This window comes from Corvus brachyrhynchos, unplaced genomic scaffold, assembly GCF_000691975.1.
Source record: "Corvus brachyrhynchos isolate BGI_N302 unplaced genomic scaffold, ASM69197v1 scaffold671, whole genome shotgun sequence".
Lineage (NCBI taxonomy): Eukaryota > Metazoa > Chordata > Aves > Passeriformes > Corvidae > Corvus > Corvus brachyrhynchos.
The window spans coordinates 642,428-652,868 of NW_008236441.1; the positions used below are offsets into that span (position 1 = coordinate 642,428).

Sequence of the window (10,441 nt, forward strand, 5' to 3'; positions counted from 1 at the left end):
GAATGCTTCACTGGGTAGGTTACTTGCTGCTCTGGGAACGCTGACCTTTTGAAACTCTCTGGACAGAGCTGCAATTCTTAGAGCACTGCTGAAATGATTCATGTGTTTCATAGAGGCACGTGGCCATGGCCACGACATTAGTGTAAATTCTTGGGAACAAGTACAAGTAACTGTCTGTAGAAAAGACTTTGGAATTTGGCCAAGGAACCAGGATTAAAAGGTTGTGCTTCACAGGAGCAATGCAAGATCACAGATTGATTGGACATTAATTAGAGACCTGGCTGTTTGTGGAATATTGCCCTTTTACTGCCCACAAATTCTCCATAAACAGCTTATGATTTCTTTTCAAGTGTGTTTTTATCCACGGTTATCCAGCAAATAAGTTGTCTTCTGTGCCAGAGTGGATATTTATTGCTGGTGATGTTCTCCTCTGATGTGATTCTCTTTCCTGAAGGAACTTTCAGACTGAAAGTTACCATGAAATCATTACAATTATTATTTATTGATGGTAATGGCTGGTACAATCTGCAAGCCATCATGATGGATAGTCCTTTCTGCAGGGAGCTCACGATGAAGTGAATGATTACAGATTTGCATTTGCCTGTTCTGCTCCAGCCATTCCCTGTTCCAATTAGCATTCCTGCCAGCACCCTCTGTGGTGCACAGACAGAAAAAGGCTGAATGCAAAAGGGACCAAGTGCAGAGGTGTGGGGGGGGGAAAGTAAATCAATGAACAGTTATGGGAGCTACTGACTCATGTTGATGCTCAGCAAGGATCTCAGTTCTACGTTTTATTAAAAAAAAAAATTAAAAATGATAGGTCATGGCCCCATGTAACAAGTTACAGTGTCATCCAGAATGTAATTGTATCAGAAAAAAACCTGAAGTACTTACAGGATGCCACTGGCTGTACCTTTGGAAACAGATTAATAACAATGGTGCACCCAAAGCCATGTGTAGCTGTCCTCTGCAAGAGTTTTATGTAGCAAAGAGGTTTTAAAAGACATAAGTAAAATACAGTGTTTCAAACTGTTATTGCAGCATTTGGGGATTTGGTATCACATGGAGAGAAAAACCTTCAGAACATTTCATCACCATCCAGCTTGACTTCCAGCACCAACACGTTCAACAGGATCCTCAGTTTTGGGAAGGTAAGTCTGTATTTGCATAGTAGCTGAGTGTGAACATTTATGTATCCTCATACTTAAAGAATTAGAAGCTCCAAGTACCAACACACAGCTTTTATTGCTTTAGGATCTCTCCTATTATGTGAATGAGCTTTATTTTGGAAACATAGTGATTGTGGGTGGATTTTTAAGCTTTGTGGAAAGTTTTTTATCCTCTAGGCAGAAACCAGGCAAACCTTGGGACATAATACTATGAAATATAAAATATAGTCACACATAATACCCTAAGATACTTTGTTCAGAACTTGTGTGAGTTAAGGTGCTTGCAGTATATTTTCTTTCTTATGAAATTAAAGATACGGTGTCACAGGCTTTGACATTCAGGTATTTATTTGCCCATGACAGTCATGCAGTGGCATCAGAGGCACTGTGTTTATTATGTAGGTATTGAATATTTACAGGATCAATTCCTTTGTGACAGAAATTTGGTACAATGTAATGGACACTTTCTGTGTTTTGGTGTCAAGGCCTGCGAACACTTATACACACATTTCTCTGTATAATATATGAGGAGTTTGAGAGGATTTAGTGACACTGTTCAGCTGTTAGAATTCTGCCTGTGTGTAAGTGCTTGTAACCACAATGCTTTTCACATGTCACTGCTATCCCTTAAAAAAAGCCTCATCACTGCCTTTAAAACCATCCCAAGTACACTGTTGCTTTACAGCTGCCCTGAATGTTTTGTTGTTCTTTCAGAACCAGCCCCAACACTCCACTGCAGGAAATCTCAGGGCCCTGCTGTGTGAGGTCTTGTCGCGGTACCTGGCACATCCCGGTGCCACCGGAGGGAGCATGGCAGCCAATATCCACCACACCTTCTGCTTCACCCACTCGTCACTTCTGGAGTCGTTTGCCCAGGAGTTCAGGAGCCAGCTCTCCCAGGTGGGTGCCTGGGACCTTCCCTGGGGACTGCAGCTGGGAGTTGTTCCTTCCCTGGGAACTGCTGCAGCAGTTCACACACGTCAGGCAGTGTTTGGGAGCTACCACATGGCCCCTCGTGGGCAGGAGTTGCTCATCTCTGTTCCCAAGTGCAAGTAGGGCACAGTGAGGCTGAGTTAATTCTTGTGCATGCAGTTAGCCCAAAGACCTCCAAGCTGAGTACGTGGCTTGAAAGCCAAGGATCATCCAGCCATCAGCTCGTGGCCACTGAGGGTTCTCACACACCTGGGCCTTGCTTCTCCTCTTTGTTTGCCCTGCTGCAGTGACAGGTCAATAGAACAGTGTGAGGATGTGGTGTAAATAAGAATGTTTAAACCTTGGGAAGGCAATAAATTTAATTGTGTATTACCTCAGCTGTATAACTTCATCCAGTGACTCCTGCATCTGATCCAACAATTCATGATTGAAGCAGTAGTTGTCTTTGGAAAGCAATATAATTAAAGCAAATTAATCCTTTAAAGGTGAAGCCTTCTTTTTTTTTTTTCTTCTTTGCCAGGGTTAGGATTGATATTAATTTTCTTGTATTCCTAGTCTTTGGATTCTTCAGGACATTGTGAATCGTAGGGCTTGTCTGAACAGAGAATTTATTGTACAACCTGGGGTGTGAAGGTAAAGCACAGTCACACTCTCAGTTATTGCCTGTCCTTTGAATGTATTGTTTGCAGATTTGCATGCAAGTACAGTGCCAGCTGAAAAACATAAAAAGGACCCCCCAGCAGCAAGGCTTGTGGTTATTAAACAATTTCTTCTGGTTCTTAAGTAATTTCATACGTTTTTATTTGTTAAGGTGCAGCACAACCCACAGTACCAGGAGACCTTTGTCAACGAAATGGTCTCATTTCTGAGGCTCGTCTCCCAAGTGCAGAATGACACCTCCCTGTGGCACCTGCTTTTGCTGGCCCCAGATGTGTTCCAGGACAACATGCAACTGCGAGACATAATTGATTTCCTTCAGAATATAAACAGGTAAAATAGAGAAAATGGCAGGAGAAGCACTGAAAGTTGCTGGGTTTGTGTATTGGCCTCTAAGGACATCACCTCTCCTCTTGAGGGAAAGGTGTTACCTTAAAAGTGTGATTTGTTTGGGGAATGATGCAGCTCCACACTAATGCATCTCTAAAGGTGTCCATGGACTGTGAGCAGTGTGTTGTTTTTCAGTGACTCTTGTGTCATTCTTTTAATGGGAACTTGATATAAACTCTTGAGTTTTCTCCCAGCCTGCTTAGAGGCACTGTCATGCCCTTGTGCAGATAAAAAGCTGGTGAGTCACAGCCACTGCCTTTGGTGGAAGAAAAGCCCTCCTGGCTGGGTGAAGAAAGCAGCTGGCTGCTTCTTTCCAGAAAAGCTCAGAGCCAAGGTCAGGTTGCTTTGGAACACCTCAGGCACTTGTAGAGGAGCCATAATGTTGTTTTTTAAAACTGACTACCTAATCTGCTGCTGGTATAATCTTTCAGGACTGGTCCCAAGAGGGCAGAAAGGAGAGGGAGCCTAGTTTTCTAACATATGGGCTTTAACATGTCTGACTTGGAGAATAAAGTGCCAGTTATGCACTTGCTCAATGGTTATAGTTAACCATTATATATGATATGATATTTATTATATATATTATATTTAAGGCACAGCTGGCTTAACTGCATTATTTAACTGTGCTGAAATATTTGATGCAGTTTGCACCTAGGACAATAGAAATTTCTAAAACAGGCTTAGGCTTGAAATCCTTTTCCTGGTCTGTACTTGGGCTAAACTCTCCCTGATCTCCAGAAGACTTGAATTACTCAAGATTAAGGGACTCTGTTCCAAGTCATCTTCTGGATGTGTGACTGACCCTGCTATAAAATATTCTGGATAGTCCAGTTGTTACAGCACATGGAGGACACCAAGAAACAGCATTTTCAGACTGCTTTTTGTTTTTATCTTGCATACATGAGCAGTTGGGTAAAGATGTCAAAAGAAGTTGTAGAAACTTTGCCACTTTGATTGCACCCAGGCTTAGAGGGACTCACTTTTGATCGCTGGTGTGTTGCCAAGGCACTTAAAAACCTGTACATTTAATATCAAGGTAATTTTCCATGCTGCATTGTGAGACCCATGTGTAAGTTGTAATGTCCTTATCCTTAAAGGAGTCAGTAGCAGTGTGGCAAGAATTGTAATTTCATTCAGAAACGTTTTGTTCATGCTGCTGTTTCAGTCACAGGATTATTGCATTTGTTTGCATTTACTGGCTCCCAGAACCCAGCCTGAGAACCAGCCCTGTTTGAGTGCCCAGGGAGAATTAATATTTACTGTGCTGCTCTGCTTTGCTCTACAGCTGCAGAACTGGGCGAAGTTGTCATAGGCACGACAAAGAGGCACATAGAATTTCATCACCAGAACTGTGCAGTGCTTTTATGCCTGGCATCTGGCACTGTAAATGCATGAGTAAAGAGTTATTGCAAAGAGATTGCACAAATAGTACTTTTAATGATGCTTACAAAAGCACATCTTAGCGAGCCTGGCCACGTCTCTTACTCAGGCAGGACCGAACTCCTAAAGAAGTGCTGCACATGGGAATTTTTTTTTGTGGTAGAAATATGAAGGTATAGAAGAAAAGAACTTTTGCTCGTTGTGGCATCTGTATTAACCAAGTGATAAACACCACCACTGTGAAACAGTAACTTCCAAGTCGTGAATCCTATAGAAAGTTTAGCAGCCGATTTTATTACTCACAAAAACCTGTTTTGCAGACTTATTTCACGAATGTTCCTGTTTGTTGCTGTAAGATAGTTTTTCAGCTAAGCACATAGCTGAGCTTTTTCTCCACAGCCAAAGTCTGCAGAAGTCCTGCAAGACTGAAGTAAAAGGGCAGCAACAACACTTGTTTCCATGTTTGCTGCCTTCTGATCTGCGTGACATGCATCCTCTTTTGGCAGCCTGTGCCTGCCTCCTCCTTGGCTCTGCCATTGCTCAGCTAAATATGTCACTTATAACTGAGTTTCTTCCCCTCTAAGACTCTTACAAGCACATCTGCAGAATGAAAATGCCAAGCACCAAGCCTACGAAACCTGCATGGAGACGTTATGTTAAATTAGGAGAGAAGAGATCCCCAGTGCTCTGTCCTCAGTAGCAGCCTGTTCCCACAGATCAGTATGTATTTATTCATGTCACTGACATCAGCCCAGCCAGGTTCTTTATGTATTATGTACAGAACTTCAGGCAGGTGAGAGAGAGATGGTGCATTTCAGTGACCCCATGCCTACAGTGAAGAGCTACTCTTTATACAGGAGAAGCAAAAGGGACTAATAATCACAGTGAAGTTTTCAGTAACCTGCACACCTGAGCAGGCAGTCCTGTAAATGAGTTCCTCTGTGCTACAATATGCCTGATTATCAGCTTATTCCTTCCTAAGACTGAAAAACATTCCTTGCTTCCCTGTCAGCCCAGCTATTACAGCATAAAAGAGGAAAGAAGGAGAATTGGAAACGGCAACAGTTTTTTGTAATTGCTTCTTCCTTCCACAGATGTGTTTCCCCTCGGGATCCCTGCTCTCTGTGGAGCCTTGTCTCCTTGGTTCTTGGCTTTTTTAGGAGGAAATTCCCCCGCAGCAGTGAATGACATGGCTGGTGTGTCACCTGGGTGTTTTCTGAGACCTGCTGGCAGAATTTAAGTGGCCTGCAGATTGTACATAACTCTCTGAACAAGTGCACCTAGTGAGTGCCACACGTGTTTGTGCTAATATGATGCCATGGCCTTCCCATCAGAGCCCCTGGTGTTTGTATCCTGTGCATGATCAAACAAATAATTAAAAATAGGGGCTATGTCTTGTCTGTCAGACATTTTAAGAATGATAGGCTGTACTCCAGCTGTTTCCTATTAGAATATTTGTTCTATTTCTTCTCATAAACCTGTAACCACAATTCATTTTTCTTTCCCCCCCCCGCCTTTAGTGTTGTGCTGGCAGCTCAGAATGTCTCTGCATCTCTTGTGGGTGATGATGGATTCAAAACTGTTCAGAATGGGGCTACAGATTCTCCACATACCCTGAACTGCTTGGAGCAAGGTAAGACTCCTCCATTGAGTCATATCTCTGCTGAAAACCTGTGGTGCTGAGGAGAGGCAAACTGCAGGCTAGTAAGTAACCATACAGATTGCACACATTATGCTGAGTTCAGGGCTCAGCGTAATGGATTCTTCTTTCAGCTTTTTACAAATGCGAGTAAAATGCCTCATTTCAAACGGAAAAGTAAAAAAGCTTGGTTTTGTCAGTAGACAATGAATTAACATGAGTTTGCAGCCTCAGTGGAAATGGGGAGCAGTAATGTTTTACCTTGATTCGCTTTTTTGGGGGATGATGTCAAAATCTGCCTCTGGTTGTGGGCTCTGTCAAACTCAGCTCGGTGTGTCAAGGCAGGGGCTGGGGCTGGGCTGCAAAACAAGCTTAAATTAGCTCTTCCTTTAAATCCCTGTCCCTTCCAGCAGAGACAGTGCTGGATATCCCCCTCTAACTGGGGATCTGTGAGCAGGCAGGGGAAAGGAACAGCAGCTAAATGCTACAAGGGACAGATGGGTAATGCTGTCTGTCCTCTACTTGTTTCATGGAGATTGTGGAAGTTGAGGTGGATAAGAAGAAAGATGAGATGTGCAAGTAGGGAAAACATGGAGAAGTGGCTGGTGAGAGGACTGGACACATGGGGACCTCAAGATGAGTGTAAATGGCTGTGGGAGACATAAATGATGCTGAAGACAGAGCTTATGTGTGAGCAGTAAAAAGCAACCCTAAATGAAGGGAAGGAAACCATAATAAATACCTGGCCACCTTACCCTGCATTACTGATAGCAAAGTGCTCCTAAAGCAGGAGGAGACCTCTGTTAGCGTCCAGATCACAGGAGCAGTGAATTTTTCCTGAGTGATTTCAGCATGCAAAGTAATTTCTAGGATGCCAGGCAGCATCCTCACTTCCCTCGAAAGGCCAGGAAGAGTTACACCCCAAAAGAACACTCAGATTTGTAACCAGCATATTGTGGCTTGTGGTAGGAGCCTAACTTCGTATGTGCACATTATCCCAGATAGATTTGCCATTGTAGCACTTCTCAGGTTCCAAAATTACATGATCTTTACTAATACACTTTTCACATTTTTGTTGTAGATAAAGAAAGCAGTTGGCTGACCAGATCTATTTGTAATTCCTTTGTTCACTGGAAAGACAATCACACTTTAGTATCTGAATTGGAGGAAGTTCTAAGGTGAGACATTAGCTAAAGGGATATTACTAACAGTGTAATTCAAATCTACGATCTTTGCTCTAAATCACCTTACATTTCCACTTGCATTGATTTCATATTCACTAAAACACTTTTTTGTTCCCCTCCAGAAAAATAAGGTCACCAGAGATTGGTGGAAAGCACTCCAAGAGGTCCATTAATTCAGATGATTTAGAAGCCATACAAAAGCATCTACATCGTTTAAAAGGCTTTGAGGAAAAAATGAATAGAAGTGAATTAAAAAGCTTAAATCTATTCAGAAATTTGAAGAATGAAACATTACAGAAATTGTATGCATTTCTTGAACTGGGAATGAATCCACATCATTATTATAAATTAAAGGAACCATATAATAAGGAAATAATTGATGAAATCTATAACTTCACATCACTGCAATTACAGAGTGACTTTAATGGGACTTCCATTTTCAATACAATGACCCAGTGGAAAGAAATTCAGAGGGCTTTAAAATTAGCTACAATGCTTTGGAATCCAGCTCTGCTAAATAATTCTAATTTTAGTACACTGCAAACTAAGGATGCTCTCAAAATGTTGCTTTCCACAAGCATGCCATCACTTCTGGAAGGTCTCAGAGACCGTTTGGGTGGAATGCGAGAAATCCCATCTGTGTTTTCTGATGATCTGCTTGAGCCTGAGTCCTACAGAAACTTCCCAGAGCAGCTCCTAGCTCTCCAGAAGATGTTTTTTAGAATGACAGGCACAAATGTAGGTTATCAGTACCTCCTGCTGCCTGTGTTTGAGCTGATGAGGGCTGTAGAGAAGTCCATGGGTGAGGCCTGGTGGGATGAGTTGAACGTCTACTGGCGCATTGGGGAGAAACTGAGATCCATGAAGTGGAATAACACAGCCATCATTGCCTATGGGCAGTTTTTGGAGGTGTTAAACAGCCATTTGCAAAAGCTGAGCAACAATTCAAGTGCTGTCCTCAGTGAAGAATTGGATCAGCTGTCAGAATTTATAACAGCCGTGTTTAAAGAGTTTGGGGAAAGCTCTGGAGTAGCCAATATCTCACAAGTCACTCAAGCTGTCCAAAAGACGTTGGACGTATTAAAAGACCTACAGCTGCGTTATAATGTCAGCAAATTAAAATCTATAGAACTTTTCTTTAATTTTGACAACAAAACCTTCGAGAGCTTGTCTGAACTTCTGAGAACAGGAATGAAAATCCTTCATTCTACAAGTGCCAGTGAAGGTACCAGTGAAGACATAATTAACCCTATCTATAATTTAACTAATTTTCTACTGCAGGAGTTCAGCCAGTTTCCCTCACAGCACAATACCTCACTACAGGCAAAAATTTGGGAGTTCCTGCATTTAGCCTTGGGTCCTTTCCTTGAGAACAGCAGCAATGGCTTTAGGACACTCCAGAATTGCTCCTTTGGGGATGTGCTCCACGTAGCCCTTGAGGTGCTGTTTGAAAATGCCACTCTAAGGGAGTCCTCAGCCAGGAGCCCCTGCAAGCCCCTCTTGGATTCCTTGGGTGTGGAGGGTGGGACAGGGAGCAATGACACCTTTGCCAGGGTGTTCCAGCTGGCCATAACCAACCTGGAACTGTCCCCAGAGTTTGCTGCTGCCTACAAGAACAGCAGGGAGCGCTTTTTCAAGGAGCTGTCGTGCCTCACCCGAGCTCTGCATTTTTCTCTGAGTTTCCTTTCCAAGTTAAACCTTGTCTCCGAGCTGGGAAACTCCTGGCTCCAGGAGAAGGCAAGAGCTCTGAGTGCAGCCACGGAGGGGCTGGTGCAGGGTGATGCTTCGTGCCCCATCCCAGCCCAGGATGTGGGTGATGTGCTCCCATCCCAGCTTTTGAAGGTGCTCCTTCCTGCCCTGCTGAATGACACAGTGCTGAGCTCCCTGAATGTCTCTGACAGCTCAGCAGACTGGGATGGGCTGCCTGTGTTTTCCCATCTGTCACCATCTGCTTCCATGAGGAACAGCAGTCTATACGAGCTGCTGCAAATGGGCAGAGCTGCCTCCAGCCAGCCCGAGTGGGGACACTTCTCCCGGCTGTGGCACGCCACTGGCAGCCTGCTGACCTCCAAATGGAGCCTAACAGAAGTGGCTGAGTATGTGGAACTCCTGCACATTATGAAGAAAGCTCTAATCCTTGTGGACTTCGGGGTAGCTCCTGGAAAAGCACTGGTGCATCAGATCTTTCATAATTCTACTGAAGCAATTAAATCCTCAGATCTGAGTGATTTGTATAGTTCATTAAAACTCTTTTTCAGTTCAACTTCTGCCACAGACAGCACACTGGACTTGGAAAGAATATTTCAAGAAATACTTCCTCTGTATGAAGGGGGTGGTGAAGGATTGTTCTACTCTAATCCCTATGGAAAAGAAAATCAAGATATTCTAACTATGGCTGCAGTGATTTGGAACAAGATAATTTTAAACAGGACTCATTTTAGTACAGAGAATGCATGGGAGGTTATCAAAATGATTGCACTCGATGCAATCTCACTTGAAGACATTGAAAATTATCTCAGCACAAATGAAGAAGTGTCATCATTATTTTCTGACTTCCTGTTGACCCCTGGAACTTCTGAAAATGTTGCAGAACACCTCTTGTCCCTTGAGCAGCTTCTTGGTGTGATGGCAAAGGTGAATACCAGTGATCATTATCTGCTGATCTCTTCTTTGTCTAAGCTAATGCAGAAACTCCAGAGTGGCCCTCCTGGAAGGCAGGAAAATGAACTTGGTGCTTTCTGGCATATTGCTGAAGGTCTCCAGTCCTTGAACTGGAATAGTACAGACAGTCTCACTGCCCAGTCACTTCTAGACATGCTACAAAATCTGCTAAATACCATGGAAAATGACTCCAGTCTTCCTTTCAGTAAGGAACTGAAGCAGATGCTAAACATTGCATCCTCCATCTTTGAGCTGTATGATGATGAAGACTCCAGGGGAACCAACATTTCCATGTACTTGCAGGCCATGCAAAGGGGTATCTTAACTTTGAAAGGTTTGCAGAAAAGGTATAACATCAGTGAGCTTGAAACTATCAGCCTGGTACTTGATTCTTACAGTAACCGTACCCAGAGACTCATGGAAATGTG

At 43.2% G+C, this 10,441-nt stretch overlaps 1 protein-coding gene across 1 annotated transcript; it reads left to right on the forward strand.

The window, feature by feature from the left end:
* Position 1: 1 nt before the first annotated feature.
* On the forward strand, positions 2-10,436 carry LOC108449837 (the record flags this gene model as incomplete). The annotated part of the gene is made up of 7 exons (XM_017747096.1): positions 2-14; positions 1,042-1,151; positions 1,884-2,069; positions 2,914-3,092; positions 6,050-6,162; positions 7,250-7,346; positions 7,475-10,436. Coding segments are annotated over 7 exons (3,660 nt in total), but the record flags the coding sequence as incomplete, so codon positions are not given.
* Between the last annotated feature and the right edge of the window lie 5 nt (positions 10,437-10,441).